The sequence below is a fragment of the Anopheles marshallii genome, chromosome 3, assembly GCF_943734725.1.
Source record: "Anopheles marshallii chromosome 3, idAnoMarsDA_429_01, whole genome shotgun sequence".
In the NCBI taxonomy this organism is placed as follows: domain Eukaryota; kingdom Metazoa; phylum Arthropoda; class Insecta; order Diptera; family Culicidae; genus Anopheles; species Anopheles marshallii.
The window spans coordinates 37567778-37595773 of NC_071327.1; the positions used below are offsets into that span (position 1 = coordinate 37567778).

Here is a 27996-nt window from a genome sequence, read left to right on the forward strand (position 1 = left end):
GCTACTTCGTCTATCGTTAATTTAACCAGGTTCTTCGAAAAGCTCTGCATCACCCAATTCCGCTATATGGACGAATTCCTGTCCAAGGTTCATACATTTCTCAGGCCCGACACAAGCGGCTTGCTCGAACAGCAAGGGAAATTCGTTCGAGATTGTAAGAGGATCATTTTGGTTCGATCCATATTCCAAGTCTGGTTCCCACGGAACCAATAAATTGCGAACTGCGTAAATTTCATACTCCAGAATTGCTTGTGTGCTAATGAATTAACCTATCCCAAGATACCATTTCTCTGTTTAAATATTGTTTTGGGACATAAAATCCCAGATTTTGGTTCTAAGCATAACATTTTAAAACATTGGGTTCGTTAAATAATAAGTCGTTTATTATTATAATTTTATTAATCTTGATATGTCATGAATCATGCAATCATGAAGATTGCATGATCCATGCGTGTTATAAATAATTATTAGTACTTCACAAGAATTCAATTTTACATCACCATTTTGTTGAGTATGTTCCACATAAGAAAAACGTGCTAAATACAATGATTGCTTTTCATAGCTATTGCCAATGTTTAGATTCAATTATCTGCAGTTCTTCATTTATGTGTCAGTCAAAAGGCCGTACATACAATACGCCATTGTGATACAGCTGATTTACAGTTGCCCTACTGTTATTTCCAGTGTCAACAATAATCAGACTATTACGTTTTATGATTCCAATTTGCTTCGTTATGTTAGCTTCAATAACTTGTTCGATCTTGCGGCATGTGAAGCTGCCAGACTGCTATGCATAAGATTAAATCTGTTCATCGCTAGGAAGGTAAGGGTTATAAAATTAACCATGGACCTTAACCAACCGTGGACCCTCGTTAATCTGGTTCGATCAGCTGTAGAAATCCATTCGCAGGCGCTAGTCAATGAGATGAAAGTAAAACCACAAGTATGGCAATAAATCCTGTTCTTAACCTCTGTAGAAAGAGTATGTTCTCCATGTCAGTTTAACTGGGGGTAAGCCGTTTGCCCTTTCGATTTGAAACGCAATAAAAGATAACTTACAACTTCGGGATGAGCCATATCGTATTGAACAAGATTTATGGGAATTAAATTATGCTCGCACATAAACACCACAACCGTTTGAAGTGCATCAACATCTACTCGGGACGAAGAAACTATGCATTGTGCAAAACAGATGCAACTGAACTGAATGAGTCTTGAATTTTTGCTTCCACTGCTTGCGTTAGTGCCGGGATTTCCTTGCTGGTTTTTGAATGTCTGTTTTAAGAATGTGTGTACACATGTGCCTTTCATTATTCTTCTCTCAACGGCTGGGCTGGTGCAGAGTACGTTATTTTTATGGTCCTTTTCAACCGACGAGAACAACTACTGCTTCTTTTCGTACTCTTCCCGCCGCTATTATGCATCCACGTCCCGATGGATGCTGAAAACGGGAAGAGAACTGCTCATGGAGTTGGACTGCAGGGTGTTTTCTCCTTGTGGAAGATCCCGTGTGTAAATGCATCATTGGGTCGTAAAATTGACGCCAGGCCGCCTCGGGTTATACAGCATCTGGCAACTGATCGTAAACCGATGGTATGGTGAAGATATTTTTCACTTCTTGCCGCGTCTGGTTAGGTCATTTAAAAACCACATATCGCGCTGCACTTGGGTGTCCGGGCGAATGCGTTTTACCACGCTGAGAATGTGTATGTAAGCATTGGTCTGAAAACTGGAAATCGGTTTATAAACGGACGATGTGCGCACGGAGACATATGTGATTGCGTTGAAATGCAAATTTTGCAGACAACAGCTGATTTAAGGTGTGCACCGTTACAAAACATATTCATATGCATTGCGTTGGTAAAAGCATGGATTAAAAGCATTAAATATAAAATTTAACATTTTTAATCGCTGTTAATAAGGCGTACAGATGAGTTCGTGGCGTTTTTATATCAGTTATCGCCATTGGCTTATTCGCAACAACATCATTTTGTAGAGTTTCTTATACGATAGCAGTACGTAAGCTACTAGACAACAATTGCATCAAATGACATTGCAATGGCTTTAGATCAAAATCTACCCTAGGGCGCGTTTTCACTCGTCCGATCGTACTTAACTTGTGTAGTCGTACTGTTCTTGTGGTAAAGTACTCTGCTAATGTGATATCATGTGCTTCTATTTAGTTATTCCTGATGCGATTGTAGTATCATCTGTAATGCTATCGCTTGCGTTGTGCTATCATCTAATAATTCCTGTATTAGGCTTTCTTTTCCACTATCTACCATCTCGTTAAATGTATAAAACATAGTTTCTACCAGTCTCGAATCAGGCTACCGCAAGTGAGATGCACTGTTTGAAGGTGGCAACTTTGGTTTTGGAGGACGAAGAACCTTCCGGAGAGCCACAGAAGTTTGAGGATCGATAACTAGAGGCAATGCTCGATGAAGATCCGCCACAAACACTATTTCTAGATATTTCTTATCAAGAGATAAGCATGTTTCTTGTCGTTTTAAAGCAATGGGAATGATACTGGAGGTGCGTAAAATTACGTATCATAAGAAATGAGGCAATTCTTTGTGAGCAAATGACCCTGTTGGTGAAAAACGAAAGGTTCCTTTACATTTCATCGTGATTGACGATAAACAGTGGCTGTGTTACGCTAACGTTAATCGTCCGGTAACGTAAGATACTCCGACACATGCCCCATCATCTACATCCATACCGAATATTCATGGCCAAAAGGTCATGCCGTGTAAATACGCCCACAGGGTGTGTCCCACAGGTGGGCTACACACTAGAATTTGATCGGTTATGAACTACTACAATCAAGCGAAAAGATCATAGGGTAGGTTTACTGCCGACAGCTGATGTGTTTGAACCAAACATTGTGAGTAAAACCGCCATAATATGAGGCGAGGCACGAAAAAGCATACTACGAAACGCTGAAATCGGAATGTTCCTATAGATAACGGACAAAATGAAGAATTTCCTGATATGGTTTTAAATTATGACCAAAAGCACGCCACGGGTGTTCTTGAAGTCTCGTTGTTTGCCAGTTGATGCGCCCCTTCGCCGTACGTTCTTTTTGAGTTACATTCACGGTGAATTGCTACTCGTCGAGCGAACATTCTAGCAGCGACTGTCAACCAGTCAATCAGCGTTCAATCTGTTCCACTTCAGTCCTCTCATACACAGCGTTCTTTGTCCGGTTGGTGTGTTGTTCGTACGATCAATTAAATGTATAAAAGTTGCTCCTTGCTTCTGAAGGCGACAGAATACGCAGTGTCGCTTTTGCAACAGTTGACTGTGGTTCTGATGGTGGCTTTATTTCCTTCGCCAGCGTGTGTTTGTCTGCGAGTCGCATGTGTTACCCAATTCTCCCGATGGTAGCGCGATGCATCACGGGAAGGACGCGTGATTTAACACACGAGACGCCGTTTCGCGTGCTCCCAACCGAATGCTGCTCCGTTAGACGGTGTGCTGTGCGCTTTGGTGCATATTGCTCCGTTATGTTGTATGCATTCGGTGATGGTTTAGTAGTAGTTGTTTCTGTAAGAGCGGTGGCAATAGAAAACGGTGCCGTTTGGTATGTGCAATGAAGTATGTTTGTCTTGCAACCTGCAACATCTACACCAACATCGTTGTGTGCACTCCGTCCTCGGCTTCGTTAGAGTTCATATAGTTTTTCACCTTTGCTTTTGTGTTCTTCTAGCAGGCGGCATAGCATGTTTTATGGACGACAGCTGGTGAGAGATGAATGCCGCAGCATTAAAATTATTCATTTTGATAAAATCAATCGACTGCTGATAAGGAATCGTTTACATTTGACCGATATAGCATATCGGAATCACATTGTGTTTAATGTTAGGTTATATTGTCACTTATATAGTCTATTTTAATTTAATGTAAACAACTTACCTTATTTCATGATAAAATGGAAGCCACGTAAGAAGTATTCTTATATCTCCAATTATCCTAAAGTTGTCTAAAATTTATTGCGATTTTGCAGTATTAAACATGTACGTAGGGAGAAAACAATTTCGACGTACAGAAAAAAAATTGTTTGTTAATATGAATCATTAGGTAGTAGTTTCCATCGTAATTTAAATACACTTCTTGAGCAAGCTTACTCGTTTAAATTAAAACCTAGACTTAATATAATTTTGAATTTAAGGTAATTAATTAGTTTACCTTACTAAATCAATTTATTAAATTTACAGAAATTGAAAAGAAATTGAAATTATTTGTTTAAATTAAATCTAGACTTCATATAATTTTGAATTTAAGGTAATTAATTAATTTACCTTACTAAATCAATTTATTAAAGTTACTGAAATTGAAAAGATGTTTGAATTAAGTTGTTTTAGCTTATAAATGCAACAGATGTTCATTTATCCCAGTGAGGTAGTAGCATACTTTGCGCATGTATTTGCACATCAGCATTGATTTTGTTGGTGTCATGTGCAGCATGTGATTATAGATCATTAGCGTATTCATAAACGATCGTTTCTCTTTATAGCTGCGTTTCGCTCTTTCGTGACTGGGGTCAGTATTTCATTCTACCTCTAATCACACTCTTCTCACTTGGCACGCATCACCGTCACAACAACAAAACGGTACCGTCACCGTGCACCACTGTAACAATATGGCAGTTGAAGTCTTCTCCACCGGCCGTTCACCGGCCATGAGGCTTCCGATTCGACTTATTATGATGCAGCCTCGAGCCTGCAAACCAACACACAATGCACGTCAGCGTGCACACGGTACAAATTGTTTGGTGTGCGTAGGGGTCTAACGTGGAGCGACGATAGGTGCTAGCAAACAACGTTTTAAAGGCCTTGGACAACTTTCGAGTGCATTGAACTTCGTGCGAATAGAAGGAGGCTATCGGAGGCCTCAGCTATGCAACGACCCAGCGCAGTCGTCTAACGCTAACGTTGTCTGGCACTGGTTTTGCAACATGTGTTCCTTTCGATCGATCCTCTGAGCAAGCTGACCGCGATGAATCGTATTCGTTTGACAGGCTTTAGGACGAATGGTAACTGTTAGGCAACGAAGAAAGGAGTTGAAACAGCGGGGGTGGTATTTCTATGCGTTACTCACCGTCTCGGTTTGAGGGTTCTGCAAGTCGTGCGATCAGAAAGAAGAAGAGATCATGTAGGTGCAGTCTCATTTTATTAGCCTAGCATGACTTAGGTGGTCCGGTTTCACGTTTTCTTATGAGGGCTATTCATGCTCTGTGATGATCGTTTATTACCACTGAGACTCACACACTGTTACAGCATATCGCCATTGATGTGGCTTACCTTGGCACTGTATGGTGAATGGATTTTACAGTGTTTGACAACGTCCATGGACCAGGCGTACTGCATTTGACACACACTTTTTCGCTTTGTGTGAACGTTTTTACGCGACATAAGACGACTAATTTAGTACAATCTATTGTGGTTTAGTTGATGTTAAAAATCAAGGACATCACAATAATAACGAAATTTAATTCATGCATAATTTCAGCAGTGTTGAAAATGAAAAGTTATCAAATGAAAACAAAAAAAAATGTCTTCATTAAACGTTTTATTAAAATTAAAATAGCAAAATGGCCTGACCCCATTTTCAAAAAAAAATTAAAGAACATTTGTTATGAATATTGAATTTTCTAAATGTCCGCTGTGTGAAAATTAAACCAATTCAATCAACGAATCAATTTCAACGATTTGTTTAATGTCCATATTTCATAATGTTTCTTCCTGATGTTTTGTAGTAAATGTATTTCATTTTCAATACCTTCCAAATATTAACGTAATGAAAAGAATTCCAGCACCATTTGCTTGTGCATTAATACGTCGTTAAAAACTACGTTTAGGTGATTAATTTTTGACCATTAATTTACTCCTAAAATTTCCATAGTGCTGAGGGCAATGTCGTGCTAAACGAGTTGTACCTTTTTTCTAAGTGTAGGTTCAAGACGCTAATAACGCGATGTTTTGGCCCCATATTTCTTTATTTAGCATCCGTTCCTTGCAGATGAAGAATAACGCCTATATAGTTAACAACTCGGATATGTACGACCCGGGAAAAATGTTTTCCCTGCATGTGTGCATATAGTAAACTCAATCTTGCTTACTACGCTCTATGTTCTCCTCGAAAGCCTTAATTTCGGTTCATGTTTCTCTCAAAGTTCCGATATGCTCTCCGATGACCATAGCGTATTGTCATTGTGGGAATACTATTTTGCCAGTTCTTGCGTCGGTTGGAAAAGGATGCTGCGACCGGTGAGAATCCTTGTTATCTGTATGGGATGTAAAAATTTGTTGGTATTAACCTCGGAACACCTCCAAAAACTGTAGCTCTCTTGGAGAGTAAATGTGTGCGCGGGTTAGTGTTTGAATGCTATGGGTTTCAGTGAAGATCACTCTCATGTTTTGTCCGTGTAACATGGATCGTCAATAGTAGGAAAAGAGCACGTTTGTGAGTGTTTGAAGTTTACTCTATAATTCGCCCTTTAACTTGGTTGCTTATGTACTAAACGGTGAACGGTGCTCTAGGCAGGGTTATATGTTCCTTCTATAGCCATCAATTTGGGATTCCTGGTTCCATACCACTATTTGCTAAATGTTGTACGTTTTCCGAGCCACAGAACATGCGTTTCAGTCATGTGTAAGAGCCCATTAAAGGCCATGACAATAGCTATGTAACTATAGGAAAGCGACTGCACAACATTTGAAGAGAAAATTCTGGATAACGGAAACTTTCGCAAAGGGTCCGGGTGAGAGTAAGGTGAGGGATAATGCACTTTGAAATAGTGCAGTTTATAATTCATCCCTTCGTGTTACATTTGACATTAAGTGATTTGTGCTGCTGTCGTTATATGTGTGCACTATTATATCGCATCATCAGTAATCATCATTATCAATACGATTACGATTCATACGATCATCTTTTTTTTCCTATTATGTAACGGTTAGTCCGTCACATGATGTTTCTATTATAATTGTTTCAAAAACCACAAATCATCGCTAGAATCGTATAGGAATACATATTTATTTTATAAAAATCTGAATAACTAATGAATGTTACATCAACAATAAATCACAAACTACAGTTGCAGATATAGCAGAAAATATCTGTTATTCTACTAATATATAATATGTTTTTGTGTTGTAGCTGCTAGAATAAGTTACACTTAGTTGAATAAATGGCTAAATGTTGGTCGTAGCGCTGACAGCCTCGGACGATTTTATTCTGATGTCATTGCGATGGTGGTCTGTCCCATAAAATAGGATTTAATGGATGCGGGCAAAGCTCCCTTAAGGTTCTTAACGAGCATTCCCCCGGGGTGCTTTCCATGATTGTTTCCGTAATCCCTTAGCCTTTGGCTTTGGCAAAGGATCGATATGAGGACGTTTGATTCGCTTTTGTTTCAGTTCTGTGTGCCTAAGCGTAACCGTGTACACAGTGTTGATGTGTCGCAACATTTCGGATCACTTATATTTGGAACATTCAGAAAAAAAATCTAAAATCATATGAAATGGTATTTTGTGATGAGTCTTTGAAGGTGTTTTTTATTCGGATACTCGGGTTTTAGACTTCAAGTATTTAAATTTCCAAATTCAACTGATTCCTGCACTGCCTTGCATATTTTTATTTAATGAAATCATAATTGTCATAAACGAATTTCAGTTTGACAGTTGGTGGGACAATATTTTGAATAGATAAACGTTAGCTATATTTTCATTATTGTTTAACAACATTCAGTCTACTAACACCCTTTTGCCATATTTCATATCAAAACTCTGCCAAGTGCTGGTTTCTGCGATTACATGATGTTTACTTCTGGATCCCGGCTGACGTCATATTATCGCATTTCGCTAGTTCCGTGTGAACAATTTCTTTCATTTTTTCCAGCAAATATTGGATGGGTATGGTAGGGGGAAGTGTGGGAGACCAAGAAGAAAAGGTAGAAAAGTGGTTCCAGTAGATAGGATGCTGCTGCCTACTGCTAAGACCACAGTGCAGGGACGGCAGAAAAAAGTATCGAACTCGTCCAGGTTTTGTTGATGATGAAAAGTGGTGGTTTCGACTGCGCAGGACCACTGACCCCGAGCTCCAGCCGTACTCGAGCCACCCGTACACATACATTGACAGAAGCGCCAGTAAGGGATATAGGGAGTTCTAAATATACAATAGGAGCGCGTGCTCTGGGTTACAATTATCTCTTATCAGCTGTGCCCAGTGCACCGTCCCTTAAACGTCAAGGTGGCTGTTCTCCCACATCGCCGTTTGTACGGTGTAGTGTGTACACACCACTACAGATGCAGAGTATTAGGGCGGTTGCTACACTGCTTGATGGCAGGCACGAACGGATTATGAAAACACACTGTGTTGGTCCCCTGTATACGTAGGAAAAATGCTTTAGTGCACCATTTATGTGAGGCAAATGGAGCCGTAGGGCTTTTTACATCGACGGAGAAATAAAGCTCACTCCATAGGGAAATGCAAGGGCTTTGGGCAGTGACACAGTCGCACATGCGCAGTTCACCGTTTCCCGATAGATTTTGGTGCCCGCGAATGGTTCGATACGCTGTTATTTTTTTTCTTTTCTATTTGCTATTAAGCAAATATTCGTTCCTCTGTATGTATGCGATAAAGTGGTCAGTTTGATGGAATGTTTATTTTGTTTCAGAAGATGTTTGCTGGATAATAATGATTTTGGAAGAAAGTTTAAGAATGATCCTTTTTTGTACATTTCAGCAGAATAAATGTCTCGTTGTGTGATTTCCAGGAATATTTATGAAAATTACACTTAAATAATGAAGCTGGATATTAACAATTATTTTACGATCAATACTAAGCCCAGTACATGGATCTGAGAATACCTGCTGCTGTTTTGTACAATATTTTTTTATTTAAAGTAGATTTCGCATATATCTCGTATGAACTAGTTATGCAAAACATGCAATAAAGGTAATATTTAACATTTTTACCAACCATGGAACTTGTTTCTCAACTATTCATTATCAATACCATTTATCTAGAGAAAGGAAATTCCCTTCGATACTCGGAAACACTTTTGTAACGAGCAGCCCACGTACAGGGACTGCAAATTTTCTTGATGAACTGTGCATGACTGATTGCCTTTGTCGTCGATAGGTCTGCCGTTTGCTACTATAGACACTCTTTGTGTTTCTGTGCACATCGAAAAAATATAAAGTATCAGTTGAAGTTTGTACCATTAACAAGAACGTTTCTTCTTGATTGACACTACAACCTCAAGAGATCTAGGCTTAACATTTTTTTTTATTTTATTTACCTGTAGCCGGTTATTCAGCGCTACGTACGGGGAATTGATCCGGATGGGATTTTGGATCGGTCCCGTCGTGAGACGATCGGTGGCGCTACCAATTCACTACCGGGTTACCTCTACTCAAGAAAGTTTACTCGTTTTTAATTACAATGTTGCATCAAAACAAAATTTACATCTATATCATTATCAATGCACTTATCATTTAAAGACGGGAACAAAAATCCGACGACATTATATTAATCGGATAGGTTGTAAGAATAGTCGATGTACATTCATCATTTTTTGGTAAGATACTACTGAAATAATGTACAATGATGGTATCCGAGTATCTGTTTGTTCGTGCAGTTCGAAAATTATATAATTGATCAGAATGAATTACAAAGTAAAGTGTATCTGATAAAATGTACAATTGGTCTCCTCCACAATAAAAAGTCTTCCTAATTCCCGCTTGATCTACTCAACAGATCGCTTACTGTCGAATATTTTCAAAACACATTTGATAACACTTTATCAAAACCCTCGATTTAGGATGTATTCTTAAACGGTTTGGTTTGAATGGTTCATGGTAAATGGGCTAGTTACTCAATTTATGGATGTAGCACTTTTGATATTGAAAAGTTTCATGCTGTTTCGGTACGCAAAAAATGTGGTAAAATGGTAACTATTTGTTTTTCGTACAACGTAGATCGATCATTCTAATGTTGTTTAAAGTATGAATAATACATTTATACTAATTATATAAATATTTAATCTTCTACTCTTGTTTGTTGTGTGGTGGCTCTTGTACAATTGTTTCGTCTATTTGTTCCGTGTAGGTTTGTTTTTTTCTTTCCTCGTTCGACATAATATAACTGCCTATACTGTTTTTCGTTTGTTTTTGTTTGATTTGTAGTTTTTTTTCGGAAATTTATTGCTATTTTGTTTTTATTGGTTGTTTTTATGTGTTTTTACCACTAAACTTACTATCAATTAGTGAACCCTGATTTTGACTAGAAATACACTTACACTTACCAATCACAATGCTTTGTTTTATTTTTCATTATTTGCAATGTAAGTTGAATTGTCAAAATATGTTCTTGTTTTGTGAGTTATAGATTTTATATTTTTTTCTCTTTTTTTCTCTTTCTCTCGTTTTTTCTTCTAACCAACAGATGTGGCAGAATCCCCCAGAGTGTTTGAGTTGTCACTTTCCTGACATTCCACCATCAAATCCTCCACTCCGTTTCGCCATCAACGCCTCCGTTGTCATCGTTTTAATCACCGTCGCCTTTGTCTAGCCCCCCCACCGTCGTAAAGAACCAGTGCTTATCAAAAGGATCCTATATAACGTTGAGTTAATAGCTGCAATCAAAACGATTAAATTGTGTGGGAATTTTAGTGAGAAGAACAAGTGTTTTCCAGTACGAAACGATAAAACCGTGAGCTGTTGCAGTAAAGACTGAGATTAAACGAAAAGAAAAGTGTTCACGATCTTGTGGTATTCTGCGACTATAATACACGCGCGTAAAAAAAATATCAATATTGCTCGATATTAGGACATTACTGATTGGTTTTTAAAAACAAAGTAATACGGAATAAATTTAAATTCCTATTGAGATAGTAGACCACAGCTAAAATTCAATATTTCAAGAAGTTACACTACATGCCAATAATGCGACATGTACAATCAATATTGATTGATGTGTGGTGGATACTTAACAGAACCATTCGATCGCATTGTTGAAAGCAGTAAACGATCTAATGATACAATATTTTACAGTTTATTGCACGTAAATGAACTTTATCATTAGTTGGGAGACATTTCCTTCTCTGAACCGTGGGGCATTTCATCCCTGGGGAGTGTACTCATTGAGATTTTCAGTAAATTATGAAAATGCCCGATGGGGATGAGATGTATTTATGTTTGAAATATTCTCAATTATGCTTTGCATCCTTGGAATAGTGCTACATTATTAGCTGAATTTTCATTGTTTCTTTCATTGAGATTTTTACTGAATCTGGTATTTTCTTTTTGTAAAAAAAATGATAGAACAACCAAATTTAATGCAAAAAGTACTGGTTACGAATACTAACATAATATTGTGTTTGAAAATGTGTCAACTATAAATGATCATTGAAGATGATGTCAAAAACTTGTAAGAATAGAAGAACAATTTCGAAGGATTTGAAGGATATGTGAAAATGAATGTGAAAATGTCAATGAAGTTTAATACAAATTTATTTTTAAGATCAGTTTATTTCATTTAAAATTCGTCATTATTATATCAATAATAGATTGAAACATTTTTTTATTTTAAAATGCGATGCTGGAATGGAAAATTAATGTTATTCTTGAGGGTTTTGAGGGACTTGCTTAAACATATGTTAGTTTGTTAATTTAGCCATGATATTTCATGTATGAATCTGTTAACGTGACTTTTAAGTATCTAATATTTTCATCCTTTTACACAATCTAATCTTATAGATCGACGATCAACCATCCACGATTATCGTCTGGAGGTGGAAGCAGCAGTTGGTACAACGGCGGATCCAATATTAACGATAAGAGCCCAAATTCGATCTCGCAGGCCTCCCATCAACATCCATCTGGTTCGGTAGCATCGTCACAGCAGCCGGACATTAGAATAGGAGCCAGTCATAACAACAGTACTGGCAGTGTAAACAACATAAATAATAACAACAACAACAACAACAACAGCTATGATGGATATGCTGTGAAGCAGCAGAAATCGCAACAATCACTCCCGAAGTCTCATCGATCCGGTTCTGAGTCGGAATCGCTAAACGATCTCCATCTTCACCAGTATCCCCATCAGCACCACTCCAATAACCACAACAGCCACAACCACCCGCACAGCCAACAACAGCAACATCACCATCATCACTTGCTGTCGCGGAATTCGTCTCCGGTGTTGTCCAATCCAACATTGCACGGCCATTACCAGCCGCCTCATCATCACCATCTACTGAGTAGTAGTAGTGGTGGTAGCGGTGTAACGTGTGGTGCAGGTGGAGAGCGAAACGAACGGGCACATTTTCACCACCAGCATCATCACCAAAACCAGCATTACCTGCATCATCGGTCGGCGTCACGATCCCGATCACGTTCACCCAGCAGCAGATCGTCTTCTTGCTCCTCCTCGACGCACAGCAGTGGCGGCGGGGCACCGAACCAATCTGGAGAAGCTGGCACGACGACGAACCTCTCGGGACGTAGCAGTGGCAGCGGCAGCGGTAGTAGTGGTGGTACCGGAGCAGCATCATCGGTTGGACTGCTGCCCTCGCTGCCGACGCCCTATGGCCGCGGCGATGCTGCTGCAAACTGCTCCTCACCTTCAACAACTGCAGCAGTAAGTGTTGGACGGACTCTGCTGCAATCCGCTATTTCCACGGCCGCTGCAGTAGCAGCAGCAACAGCAGCAGCAGCAGCAGCCGCCGCAACAGCGCCTGCAGCGATAGCATCGCACGCGACGCACATAGACAGTAGCAGCAGCCACAGCGGCTGTGGCAACGGCTCGGACGGCGGTAACGCTAATAATGCAGCTAACGGCTCAGGCAATCAAGGCAGAAGCAGTAGCAGCAGCAGCAGCAGCAGCAGTTCCAGTAGCACCAGTTCCAGACACAGTTTTAGCGGTGCATCTGTTGGTGGTGGTGGAGGCGGGGGAGCAGCAAGCACTAGCGTCACAACGACGTCGTCGACCGCTGGTGGAGCAGCAGCAGCAGCAACAACAACTGCCGCAGCTCCATTCACTATCGGCGGTGGAGGCGGAGGAGGCGGAAGTGCCGGAGTACCAGGAACAGGTGCCCAGGTGCTCTGTAACGGGAGCGCTGGCAGTAGTGGGACGAGTTTGATCAATTGCCATTCGGAAGATAACCGTCCGCTGGCAATTTGTGTCCGAAATTTGCCTGCCCGTTCGTCCGACACCTCCCTTAAGGATGGCTTGTTTCATGAGTACAAGAAGCACGGGAAAGTGACGTGGGTGAAGGTGGTCGGACAAAGCACCGACCGCTACGCGCTTGTCTGCTTTAAAAAGCCAGAAGATGTTGACAAAGCACTGGAAGTGTCCCACGATAAGCTGTTCTTCGGATGCAAGATAGAGGTGGCACCGTACGCGGGCTACTACGACGTGGACGACAACGAATTCCGGCCGTACGAGGCGGAGTTAGACGAGTATCATCCGAAGTCAACGCGGACACTGTTCGTCGGCAATCTCGAGAAGGACATTACCGGGAGTGAGTTGCGAAAACATTTCGAGTGTTTCGGTGAAATCATAGAGATAGACATCAAGAAGCAGGGTGTGAGCGCTTACGCGTTCTGTCAATATTCGGACATAGTGAGTGTAGTGAAAGCGATACGGAAGATGGACGGTGAGCATCTTGGCAACAATCGCATTAAGCTCGGGTTCGGCAAATCTATGCCAACAAACTGTGTGTGGCTGGATGGGGTCTCGGACAGTGCAAGCGAGAACTATCTGGCGGCGCAGTTTAATCACTTCGGCACGGTGTCGCAGGTGAGCGTCGATCGGGAGCGCAAACTGGCCCTTATATATTACGAGCAAGTGCAGCAAGCTCAGGCGGCAGTGAAAGAGATGCGCGGTGTGATGTTGCGCGGTCGCAAGCTGCAGGTGGACTTTGCATCTCGGGAGTGTCAGGAGGCGTTCTTCGATAAGTTAGATAAGCAGCAGTCCGGGAGCAGTATATCTGCGTCGTTCGGATCGCCCCGTTTCGGTGGCGTTACAGGAATCGCTGGAGGCGCTAGTAATAATAATAGTGTTAGTGGAAATGTTAGTAATAGTAATAGTACTGGTGGCATTAACAGTGCGAGTGTCAACAGTAGTAACAGTGGGAGTAATAGCAACAACAATAACTCGACCCGCAACCGTTCTGCTTCGTCGTTCAGTCGACCAGGTAACCCGCTCAGTGGTAGAGGAGGCGACACTGCTGGGTCTGTTGTGAATGCTGGCGTCGTCAGTGGAGGCGCCTCGCCCCGCGTTGACCCGCTATCACTAGCGTCGTCATCTTCATCATCGGTTGCCGCCGCATCGTCTGCAGCGGCCGGCGGTGGCGTCGGTGGTGTTAGTTCACGGGGCGGTAACAGTGGGTCTATAGGAGGTGGTGTTGGTGCTTCCTCATCATCATCGCGATCGAGAGCTGTGCGATACTCGAGTGAAGACTACTATTCGGAAGGTGGTGGTGGTGATCGGAGGTTTCGTAGCTATGACGAGTACAGCCAAGGATCAGCCACCAGCTCGACGCACGAGGATGAACGGTACGATCACCACGAGCACAATAATGGCAGCAGTAGCAATAATGCTGGTGCCGGTAGTGTTCTTGTTGGTGGATCCACCAGTGGAGGCTACAGTCGAAGTAGCAGCCTCGTAGACCGATTGTCCGGTGCTCACCATCACCACCACCATCATAATTCATCGTCGTCCGATTCTCCGCCATCTTCGTCCACACTGTTGCCCGGTGGTGCGACAAGTGGAGGAGGAAGTAGTTGCTTGTCGTCCTCGATACAATCCCGCCTAGGTGGCGATGTTGATCTATCACCATCGTCGACCGGTAGTAGTATACGGAAACGCAGCGAGAAAAGCACAGGTAGGCAAATAAATTCACTATACTTCATGTTTGTATTAAAGAATACTTTAGTATATCAAATGGTCTCTAATGTTCGCTTTTGTTTCTGCATACAATCATTTCAGGTGGCGATAGTAGTAATATGCGTTATCTGCAGAAGGAGCGTGTACATATATTAGAACAGCTAGAAGAATGCCCGTCCAGTGGCGATGAATTGGTGAGCCCCAAGAAGCGTATCAAATACAATTCTGACGGACATCATCATCACCACCATCACCATCATCATCATCACGGTAGTGACTCAGATCGAGATCGCGAACATCGCGATCACCGTGATCTTCGTGATCCGTCGCCCGGAACATCCGTTGCGGGTGGCGTTGGAGGTGGCACAACTGCAGTCAACAGTAACAACAGCAGTGGCAGTAGTAACTTGCATCATTACAACAGTCACCACCACCATCACCATCATCATCATCATAGCAACAACAACAGTGATAGTGGAGGAATAGGAGGAGGCGGAGGCGGTGTTGGCGGATCGTCCATCAGTGGAATTCAGTCATCATCCGCACTGACGCATCGGAAATCAATGGAAGTGCGTCGGCTTTCCGAGTGCAATTTGCAGACATCGAAGCAAACGTCATCCTCATCGTCCTCCTCGTTGGTGGCTGCAGGAGTTGGTGGTGGTGTCGGTGCAGGAGCAGGAACAGGAGTAGGAGGAGGAGGAGGAGGAGGAGGTAGCCATAGCAGGAGACCGTCCACCGAAAGCACATCGTTACATCAGCGTCACGGTAGCAGTAGTAGCAGTAGCGGTATCAGTGCTTCCATTTCGCAACAATCACACCTGGACGGTGGCAGCAGCAACAATCACTCGCTATATTCGCATCATTTGAGCAAACGGCGAAAAATGATTACTGATGGTAGCGGTAGTGGAGGTAGCAGCGGTATGCAAACAACATCATCCGGTACAACTGCGAATGGTGCAGCTAGCAGTAACGCTGCTGGAAACAACAGTTCCAGTAATGTAGGAGGTGGTGGTGCAACAGGATCGTCAGCAGGTAGTGGAACGAGTAGTTTGACAACGTCGAACGAGCATCACCATTCGTCACGGGGTCGTGGTCATCAGCTGCACTCCATACATTCTCATGAGGCTAGTGGAGGAGAGAGCGCGGACGGTTCCCGTCCTGGGACCCCGCTATGCGATGAGCGGCCGGAGAATCTATTGCCTAGTGAACCTCGCCGCATACCGACGGGACGCTCCTACAACCAAGAACCGCTCGTTCTCCCTTTACCACGGTTTGCGGTGCAGGTGTTTCAACAGAGTCGACTCAATGCGTTACAGCAGCAACAACAAACAACTTCGTCTGCCGGAGCCTCGACCAGCGGGGGGATGTCGACTTCGTCGTCTTCATCGTCATCCTCATCGTCTTCATCTTCGTCGTCGGTTGACCGACAGATGACAACAACAGGAAACACTGTTGCCGTTACACCTGCGATTGGATCTTCGCCTGCCGGAGCGTTGTCTTCAAGCAGTGCGATCCAGATTCACCCATCATCATTTGCGTCCAATTCTAGTCTGCAGAACAATAATAGTGCCCTTTCCAGCCCACCGCCAATTGGTATAGCGTCGTCTAAACTACAAACGCCCTTGCAAATTAACACCATGCATACATCAGTGACAACATCTGGGAGTAATAGTTTTAATATGGTTGGAGGTAGCAGCTCATTGATGCTGGATACGACAAACGAAATGGTCCCAGCCAGTCCACCGCCACGTGCTTCTTCTGTCAGTTCAACCTCTAGCGATTCGAGTGATCTAGGTCTTTCGCTTGACGAACGGATCAAGACGCTTGATGAGAAGTTCGAAAAGTGGTCTGGTAGTACTCAAGCGGCTTCTGTTGGACGTTTAGCAGTAAGCAACAGTGTTGCTACTGGTAACACGAGCACTGTTGGCAGCACTGGGAACAGCAGCGGTGGAATCGTTGGTGGCAGTAGTTCCAGTGAACATCATTTTCTGAACGATCGTCACCATTATTCACATTCTTCGACCAGTAAGGGATATTCGAATCATCATTCCTCCTCCTCTCTTCATCATCACCATCATCAGCAACAACAACAATCTTTTCACAATCATGTTGCGGGAAGCAGTAGTTTGTTAAACCACCACCACCAGCATCAACAACCTGCCCATCAATTGCAGTCACCACTGTCTGTTGGATCATCGTCTACCTCTTCCTCCTCCCTAGCGACCACAGGCTCATCGTCGTACCGGCACAAGTTTCTTGATCTCGATGTACACGAACTTCCCCCGTCGGACATCGTCAAGTCCGTTCTTTCGAAGAAATCGATCTTTGACGAAGATCTCAAGCGGCTAGAAAATATCGATGATAAATACGAACCTCGTGATTTTTCCAATTATTCGAAGAACAGTGCCACCTTGGCCTCGGCCGCATCAATCGCAACTGTATTGGGCAACAGTATCGCATCTGCGATCGGTGCTACAGCAATAGCACAAGGAGGAGTAGCGATTGGAACTGTTTCACCTGTAACAGTCAACAGTGTTGTGTCGTCGGCTAATGCATCTCCGGTGCATCTAAGTTCAGTGAAAACTTCAGCAGCAACGGTAACATCTCAACAACATCTAGTAGGATCAGTGGTTTCAACGGCAGTAACAACAACAGTTTCGGCTGCGACAACAGTTGCTTCGCAAACAACAGCAGCAGCTCCAATCAACATACCACGTGTTAGTGGCAGTGCTTCAGCATCGCCAATGAACAGTCCTCAGCCGTACAACAGTCCCAACCCGTCTGTAAAATCCTGCCTTCAATATCCTTTTCCCAGTCATCCACCATTGGCTCAACAAGCACTATCGCCGTCTTCTGGATCTAATGCTGTCATAACGACAACCACCAGCAACAGCAGCAGTGACACTGGAATTTCGACCGTAACATCATCCTCGGACGCTTCGCAGCCAATGACGACCGAAATGAAAGCAATGGCACCATATCCATCTACGGTGGCTAGTAAAAGTAGTAATACTACTAGTTTACCGCTGATCAATAGCACAGGCTGTACTAGTAGCGGCAACAACAATGACCCAACAACAGTTACATCGTCCCCGTCCGTTAATAATAATAGTAAAGATAGCAGTAGTATCACAACAAATACTAGAAGTACAGCTCACAGTGGAAACAGCGTACCAACCGCCGCGTTGGTCAGTGGCAGCACTCCAGCTGCTGGAATATCGACTATTGCTACTACTAATAATCACATCACGGCTATCACAACAGTTGCTAATGCTGCCGCCACTGCACTATCGTCGTCGTCATCATCATCTTCGTTGTCGTCGTCAACCAGTAAACCAAAGACCAATGTTTTAAATAAAAGTATTAGTTTAACGGAAAAAACAAGTACAAACGCTAGCGGTAACAACAATAATAATTTAATAATCAATAGTGATAATCTAAATAGTAGTAGCAACAGCGGTGGTAGCAGTGCTAGCACTGGTACTGGTTCTAGTGTTAACCATCCGTCTTCAACGACTGCGGCTGTATCGTCGTCAGGAATAACACCAACGACTGTAACGAGTATAACACAAATACAGACTCAGAAACTGTCCTCTTCTGTGTCATCGGGATCGTCAACCTCTTCTTCGTCATCGTCGTCGTCGTCACCATCAACAACAGTAGAGTCGTCTATTACTAGTAACTATAATGTGGTTGTGAAGAGTAGCAGCAGCAGCAGCAATAATAATGCAGCTGCAAACAGCGTACCGGGAAGTACAAATGTTGGTACGATTAAGCTGGGCCCGAATAGCAATGGTGATGGAAACACACCATCCCATGAAGTACCGCCTATGCATTCCAATAGTAATAGTGGTTCGCAGAAAGAGGAGTCATCTAGTGGAGGCAACAAAACTAGCAATAGCATCGGAAGCAGTGGCAGCAAGCATCACAAGGATCGACGAAAACTATCCACCGCGTCGTCTACCTCATCGACATCTTCGTCGAGCGCAGTATCGTCTCCGAATCCTGCCTCTGTTGGATCTGGAAGCGGGCTGACTGGTGCGGATGAACCTGATGAAGCAGCAGCACCAACTGTATCGGCTTCGTCAAAACATTCTAGCAAGTCGACGAAGTCTAATTCGCACACCCACCACCATCATCATGTTGCGAGTGATCACAGTCACCGGAATAGTGGCAGCAGTGGTAACCATCATAACCATCGTCATCACAGTGATAGCATTAGTAGCAATAGCAGCAACAGCAGCAGCGCCAGCAACGCTAGTGGTTCTAACAGCGGGAAAAACCCTTACAAAGAACACGATCGTAATCATGTGTCTGTTGGCAATGATCACTCAGTTATTGGAGGTGGATCTGCAGCTACGAACAGCAGTTACAGAGATGAATTCGATAGACTAAAGCAGGAGGCTGCTTCTGCGGCTGCAGCACCGGGAAATAGTGTGGATCGTCATGCATCAGCCGGATCGATAAAGCGCCGAGAAAAAGATCGAGAGGAGCGACCAAACAACGATGAGGAATCGCGGAAAGGAAAAGAAGAGAGCGGAAGTATCCATGTAGAACAACGCGAAAAAGACATCGATAGATACGGCGGTGAAAAAGATCGTAAAGAACATCATAAGCGTGCAGGAGATGATACCACAAAGGAACATGAAAAAGATCGTCGAAGCACAAAAGCAAGTAGTGGCTTATGTAACGATTCCGAACAATCAAAAGAGTCGAAAAATCCACATCTTTATCATCAGGATGAATCCTCACACCACCATCACCACCATCGTGAACGGTCTTCGGATAAGGATCGTCGTGATCGTGTAAATTCGTCTGGAAGTGGATCACCAGCAAGAAGTTCATCGAAACGACGTCTTAGTTCGCAAGACAGCGTAGAATCTTCATTAGAGGAATCAACATCTCTTAAAAAAATTCGTTCCAGTGCGCAAGAAGGGAGTTCCGCTGGTGCGTTGTCATCTTCCGGTGGAACTGGTTCGAAGAGTGGTGATAGACGAGACACTGGCAAGGAAAGTCGCAGAGAAGGGAGCAAATATCACCATCACAAAGCTAGCAGTCGAGCGGAGGGTGGTTCTAGTGGCAGTAGTCACAATCATCGTTCGGAAAAGATCTCATCAAAATCTAGTGGGGCTAGTGGCGGCGGTAATGCTGCTGTTTCTTCGTCAGCCATGAATAATGTTGGTTCTATCGAAAAAGGTCCCTCAACCAAGCACCTGGAAAATCACGTCACCGAAAAACAACAAGCTTACTTGTTAGAGGAGCGTCGTAAAGAGATCATGTTGACGAGTGAAGATCATCATCATGTTGGTGCAGCTGTAGGGGGAGCAATCGCTGGTACTGGTGGTAGCAGTGTTGGTGGAAGTGGTGGAGTATCCCATCATCACAAACGAAAGGAACGCTATCACGATAAACACAAGTCAAAGAAAAACCGCGATCCATCACGCGATAAGGAGAACACTCTCAATGCAAATTTTACTGCTGATAGCTATGGTGAGAACCGATCTACAAGTGACGAAGAAGAGCAGAATAGAATACGTTACAAAAAGGAACGAAAGGAGTTGCAGGAGTACGCGAAACAGCGCCATCACAGTTCTAGTGGTGGAAATACTGGAATAGGACTGGATGGGGTAGACTACAAGTTGGCTGTCAGTAAGCTAAACTGCAGTAGTAGCGGCGGTGGTGGTAGAGTAGATCGCAAATCGTCGCAACCCGTAAGCCGAGCAGAATCTTCTGCCGAGGAAGGACGAGAAAAGAAAAAGTGTCGATCGAATAGTAGCCGTAAAGCGAACAGCTCCGATACAGATGATTCAGATGAACCTAAAAAGCATTCAATTTTCGATATTCCCGACGATGGACCCAATATATCCATGTATGACAAAGTAAAGGCTCGATCTTGCAAGAATATGCAAAAACAAGAAGAGGAGAAGAAAATTAAGGCCAAGTTTTCCCAGTTAAAGCAATGCAGAGCTAAACGGGAGGGTAAGAATAGATCGAAAAGCTGGGAAGAAGGCGACGATTCTGATTCTGACGCCATGCACTCAGATACAACGATAAATAGCAAATACAATCACAAAGACCCGAACAAGAGCGGAATGGTGACAACGACTGATGACGAAGATCACGCTTCAACGACGCCTCGATCTCGACGCAACTTCAAAGGCTCATCACTAGCTTCCGACTCAGATGAAGGCCACCATCATACTCACCGGCAAAGTACGGCGATGTTTAATCGCGATCGACTGAACGATCTGTGCGATGATGAGAGTAGTGAAGGTGGAGGAAATTTGATGCTTCGCAATGTTGGTGATGTGCGGGATAAATCGAACCGAGACCACCATCGACAGCAGAAACAGGCATACCACGATAAGAGCGTTCGTCGCAGTTCGGGTGAAGATAAGAAGTCATCGCGCAAGAATTCCCGTTCTACGCGTATACAATCAGATTCGGAATCGGACGACGATATGATGTCACGTGAGCGTTTGAAAATGAAGACATTGGCAGGCGTGACTCGGTTAGAGAATAGTGTGATTTCTGACGCTGAATTCAATCACATCAACGATAACATTGGGCGCATGTTTGCTGGTAACTCCGAAATCAATGAACAGCTCTACCGAACGGTAGATGGTGAGCAGGATGTTAAGATCAAAAAGGAAGTAAAAAGCGAGGATGAGTGTGCGGTCGATGCAGATAAAAAATGTATAACGAAAACCGTACTTTCGCTCTCATCTTCTGCGAACATTGGCGATGGGTTAACACAACCTGCATTGGTTGGAGATGAGCGCAAACCGTCTACATTTGCACTTGTAGCCAGTGATATTTCAGACGATGATGTCGTGAAAACGGTAGTAAAATCGGAATATACACAGCAAAATGCCATTTCAAATATCCCATCGACGCCTACATCAGCAACTATGGCGTCCATCAAGCGCGAACCAGTCGACGGTCTGATGTCGTACAAGTCGACTAAAGAACGCCAACAACATGTGTGCGATCAGTCTGGTTCCGATGGTGCTGATTTGATCGTCCAATTGTCATCGAAGACAGACACGAATCAAAGTGAATCGAAGAAAAAACACAAGAAAAAGCAAAAACGCAGTAAAGCTCTCGACGGAAGTGGCATATACGAACAAACGGAGAAAGAAATGTCCTCTACACCCAAAATATCCGATACTCGCGGTGTCGAAACAGAAGCTAGTTCTGGCAATGTTGCCTCGTTTAACTCCACATCATCAGCAGTTGGAGGTGAAAGCGGTAATCTATCCTTGATGGGTCCCTCAACTGGTGGCATAAGTCAGCAAACATCAAATGTCACGTTGGTTTCGACGCTGATGAGCGATGATTCTAAGAAATCCACATGTGAAGATCATCATTCATCGTCCTACAGCAAGAAAAAGCATAGCAACGGAAAGAAGGAGAAGCGTCGAGATCGGTCTAAAGAAGATCACGAGAAATCAATATCTTCATCTTCAAGTCGCTCAAAGAAATCGAAAAATCGACATAAGGAAGTCACCAGTGGAAGCGGCACATCGAATAACCTCGGTGGGAATGGTTCTGGCAGCACTAATAGCAAATTCCTTGATATGGAACTGTTTGGGCCAATATCGGACGAGGAGTCACAGCTCTCGTCCGTAGAAACTGAGGGATCTCATGGCAAGCAAGGTTCTGTGGAACCGGATGAATCCAAGGAAGAGGATGTGCAGCACCACAATTCCGATCATAAAGATCGAGCTGGTTCTGCAAATACAGAGGGATTACCAACGTTGATGGCTGAGCTTTCAAATACAATAACCGAAAATCAACAAAATAGTGGTACCAAGCAACAGGAGTTAACATCTTCGTCTACACTATTAAGCGTCGCGTCATCCGATGCTGTCACTGATAAAGAATCGCGTAAACGCAGCAAGGAAAAGAAACGGCGTGATCGTGAGAAATTACGCGCTTCGATGGTGATACTGAAAGACGAAGAAAATAGTGTTGATTTGGATGAAGCAGGTAGAGCGCTGGAAGCGCAACTAATGAGTGATACCGATCAGAAGGTGGAAGATGTGTCCCCAGCATCTACTATTGCTAGTGCCTCCCTTAGTGGAAAACGATCTTCGGTGGATGTGTTGGACGTATTTCGCTATACGGATGGAGACGACAGTATGGAGATGTCGTACGGGGAAAAGAAGGATCTGCCAGCAGCATCATCGGCAGAACACAATCGCAAAGATAAGAAAAAGAAAAAGAAACGTGGAAAAGAAGAGAAGCACAAACATCATCATAATAGTGGAAGCTCGCTGGGCAGTAGTATCAATACGGCTACCAGCAACGCAATCGGTAACAATATGGAATCCAGTGGTTCTATTCTTGGGCCGTTGACTGATGGAAGTACTGGTATTCCTCATGTGAGCTTCGGAAGCAAAAATAATGGTAATAGTGGTAATCAGGTCAATAGCCACACAAAATCACAACCTCCTACTACGACTCCTGTAACACCGTCGATCAATAAGCTATCTCTCGATATCATCTCCGCCCAGCAAGAGGATTTCAAACACAATCTCAGTAAACCGTCACCAAGTTTGCCATGTCTGCTTGATGAAAGTCCGCCACCTTCCAATAAGCAGCAGTTGACAGCGCAAATGAATGCGCGTGAATCGACCGGAGCAGGAAGTGCTGATGAACGAATAACATCTTGTTCTCCATTGCCGGTTCTTACTGAAGCTAAGCGGGAGATAACTGGTACTACACCTACATACGAAATGGAAAAGAAATCAGTTGTCCAAAAATCACAAAATACCCATGATCTTAACGATAAATCTGCGGTAGGCAGCTTGAAGCTAAAACTGGAGCAAACGGAAATCACGCAACCGGTACCGCCTTTCGGTTACGATCTTGATGAAAAACTGGACGAGAAAGCAGTGATGTCGATATCGGTTGAATTCACAGAAAAGTTCAGCAAATCTGAAAAAGGAACACTAATCGATGGTAAGGAAGCTAAACAGAACTTGCACGAGAAGCAGAAACTGGATGATTCGAAGTTGCAACTCATTGAAGAAAAATCGCGCGTAGTGATCTCACAAGAGGAAACCGAGGATGCCGTAGCAGCACTGCTAGGAGAAAGCTTCGGTACGTCCAACACACCCGATTTCTCCGATATGTACAGCGACCCAGTTGAGGAAGAGCAGTTGTCTTCTCAGTTACATGTCGAGGAAGAGCCACCACAGATACCGGAGGAGGACGACGAAGAGATGAAGAAGGCAATCATGAGCTTGAATGTGGAAGAGCTGGATATGAAGGAGGCAGATACACCGCAGTCGGAGCATGATTTGCAAATTGACACAGACACAGAAGACGCCAACTTAGATGACGATCATCAGTCCAGTTTGTTGCGCTTCGATAATCCACCAAAAACACCTGACGTTGATTTGAGCCAGATTGGCAAACCATTGATTGAAGGATCACAACTGACCAAGCCCGGAGAGAGCTCAACAGTGGCAACAACAACAGTCACCGAAAGTAGCAATTGTGCTGCGAAGAAGGACGACTCCAGTGGTAAATTAGAGATGCCCGATACACCAGGCAAAAATATGACAACGATCGGTGATTCACCATCGCAAGCTATATCTGATGAGACTTTAGCACAATCAGCCAAACTCAGTGTGCGATCATCAAAAGCAGCTGCGACTATGTTGGAAACATCGAAGGTAAACGCCAGTTCCAAGGTAACGACTGCTGTAAGTGACGTTGTGTATTCGGTAAATCTACAAAATCAAAAAGTTGTTATACCAAAGTCTGTTAATGTAACTGGTAAGGAGCGGTTGAGCGTATCCTCTGCTGCTAATATATTGGACGGGAAATCAAAAACTGTAACTGTTGATCCCAGCACGGCGACGACGTCAGCAACAACGACTACGTCCGTAGCAGGCTCCTTGTCATCGAACCAATCTGCAATTAAGCTCCTCACATCCAGTCCAATTGCCTCCCAAAGTCCAAGATCAATTAGTGTGGGGCAGTCAACTCAGCAGCAGCTAGCCACAGCCTTACCACCTACTGGACAACAGCAACTTTCTTCAACACCCAACATACGTCACCAATATGTGGTGCAAACACCACCTACGATCACTATTCCTGAGCAGCATCCCATCATCTATCAACCGGTGTCAGCAACTGATGCAACTCCGCGTGGTGTTGTTCCGTCGACAGCATCATTGAATAGTGGTGGTAGTAGCGTGCAATCGCCAAAACTGCACATCGCTCCACATTCTCCGTTTGCACGAACGTCTTCGCCGACTGCTATAAGGCAATCTGTAAATAGCGTTAATCGTCAGTCACCTCAACTTAGCCCCATTATGCAAACAGGAGGCAGCCCTCAAACGATGATTATTCACCATGGTGGACATATCGTAGTACATTCACCCAATGCTTCCCAAGCAACAGGTCCATCAGCTGTGGGGCAAGGAGGATTCCTTTCGCAAAAATCAGTGACGCCAGTGACAGTGGCAGGAGCTGGGCACCAGTATCAACATCACCTGCCGCATCAACATTCGTCACCGGGATCACGAATCCCATTAGCCGGAGGACAACTGAAGTCTATGACCGGAGGGTCAACGAAATCAAATGAGCAACATGCGATCAAGTCACAGTTCAACAGTGGTGGAAGCCCAGTAGCAATGACAAGGATCATAACTGCCAGCGCAGCGCCAGGATCACCGTCAGCTGTGGGCACTGTTGGATTAGAATCCACCCCTACTAAAACCAACATAATGACAAATGTGACAAACATCAATTCAACATCGCCAATATCGATGCCCGCAACGCATACAACTGCCAAACCGATCGATTCGTCACCTAAAACTTCACCAACTGTAGTTGTAGCATCGCCCTCGCTTGCAAGTACACCGATTAAGACAACCACAATTGTAACTCATCAGCCTATTACAATAACATCGGTAACGCATGCTCAGCAAACCAAGGTACAGTCACAAATGACTGTCACAGCTGCCAAAGTTACGGCACAGGGTCAATCCACGACGACAACTGCATCGTACCAAAAATCTTTTGGGGAGCAAACCTCGGCCAACATTGTTGTTGGAAAGGGAAAACAGCCGGACACCAAAACGAGTACGATATTCGGAGCTGCTAATAATACAATCTCAACAATAACATCGAATCCTAACCATCAACCAGTTACGGCGGTAACGTCGGAACCGGTAGCCAAATCATTGTTCGCCGCCAAAGAATCAATGAAAGGATCAGTTAACGATGGAACTGCGCTGGAAATCAAATCGGAATCTGCAAAGGATAGCAAGTTGGATGAAAAGAAATCCACCGAAACCAGCCCAAAACAGACGCCAGTTGTGGATGTTTCTAAACCACTGTCGTCGACGCTGGGTACTGTTAACGTAGATGATCAGGAAACAGATTCGAAGGAGGACAGTGATTGCTGGTCTGAAAAGGAGATCAACATAGACTCTGTTATCAAGAAAGTTGATGCATTGTGCTCGGAAGATGATTCATCTTCTTCCCAATCCATTGCGGCGGTTGCTGCAGTAGCCAACATCAGTGCTATCGATAAAGCAGCTTCCACGATAGAAATGGTGGCCAAAGGAGGTGGTGAAGAAATAATAAGCAAACCCCCGTTGATAAAGGAAGAATTGAATGTGGATTCTGTTAGCAAATTCAGCAAATCATCGACTTGCGGTGATGGCCCAGCTGCAGGAGAATTCAATAAAATGCCTGATGCTGTCTCTACGTCATCTCTTCCAGTTGAAGATGTGTCAAATCAACGTGGTACCTCTTCTGTCCCGCCAGTCATGGATGAAGAGGAAGGTGACGATGTGACCGGTGAAATAACCGAGAAGGAAAACGTCGCACGTGGTGGTAAACGTGGAGGGCGGCGTGGCGGTCGTAAAACTTCGGAAAGCAGTCATTCAATTGCGACTGGTGGAGATAAAGCTACGGGAGTTGAACAAACTGTGCTTGAAACTGGTATTCAAACACGAACCAGAGGCGGCAAAGCTTCGGGCGGTAAGCGTGGTCGTGGTGGCCGTGGTGGAGGTGCACGTGGAGGTGGAACAGCTGGTATGGTAAGTGCACCACAATCAGTATCCACTCCATTAACGGTAGCAGGAGCACAGACGCCAGGAACGGCTAGATCGGTTGGTGGAGCAAAACTTGGGATGCAAGTAGCCGGTTCTTCGGATGTCTACGAATTCCATGATGACTCTGGAGAAGATGTGTCAAACTCTGAAAAGAGTTTACCTGGCACGGGAGCTGATGGTGCGCGTCCAAGGTTGATTTTGACCATCAAAAATCAAGCTGCGGTAACGACGGCAACTAGTGCTGCTGTTACTAGCAGTACTCCAACAACAGTAATAGCTACAACCACCGCCATAACTACTAGCTCTAGTAGTGCTGCTGTAGTGCCGTCAGTGGCTACGATAGTCAATGCCAGTGTGGCTTCTAGTTCGGAAACACCTGCTTCCACCGTCACATCCCCAGTAGCACAACAACAGGCGATTATGGCTACAAACGTGCCCTTGATGGCTCAAATGCATCAACAACAGCAACATCAACCAACTCCACACACGCCATCATCCCAAGTTCCAGATGAAGCTCATGGGTTGTCGAACACGATGGATGTCGGAAAAGATGAGCAGGCTATGGCTACTAACGCGGTTGGAATGTTATCTGCTGCTGCAGTGGCCGCCGCAGCGAACACAAGAAAATCCCGACGGCTTTTGGAGAAGGATGGACGCAGCACTATCGACGACATCATCGAAGATGTGATACGCAATGGACCTTCGCCGAAGGTTACTGGTGGAAGCGGACTGCCACCACAATTGCAACATCAATCAGGTGTTGTTTTGCCATCGAGTGGACAACAATCACAGAACATGCCTCCTGTAGGTCAACAACATCAACAGCCATCGACGATTACAACTACCAACCAAGCTCCGGTAGGCTTGATGCAGCAACAGCCGCAGGTAGTTTTGCAACACATTGTTGGTGGAGCTGTAGGAGCTATTTCAGATCAGCAACAACAGCAAGGCGTTCACACGACTCGTCGTACCACTCGACAGAACACAACAGCTCTTACCGGTAAGTCGA

The 27996-nt window shown here is 44.0% G+C and overlaps 1 protein-coding gene across 1 annotated transcript in view; it reads left to right on the forward strand.

The window, feature by feature from the left end:
• LOC128712279 (protein split ends) overlaps positions 1-27996 on the forward strand; it is a 72837-nt gene that overhangs the window by 40259 nt on the left and 4582 nt on the right. The window contains exons 2-3 of the mRNA XM_053807174.1: positions 11769-14902; positions 15007-27987. Of these exons, the coding sequence (XP_053663149.1) occupies positions 11769-14902; positions 15007-27987 (16115 nt within the window). The remainder of the gene's footprint in view (positions 1-11768; positions 14903-15006; positions 27988-27996) is intronic.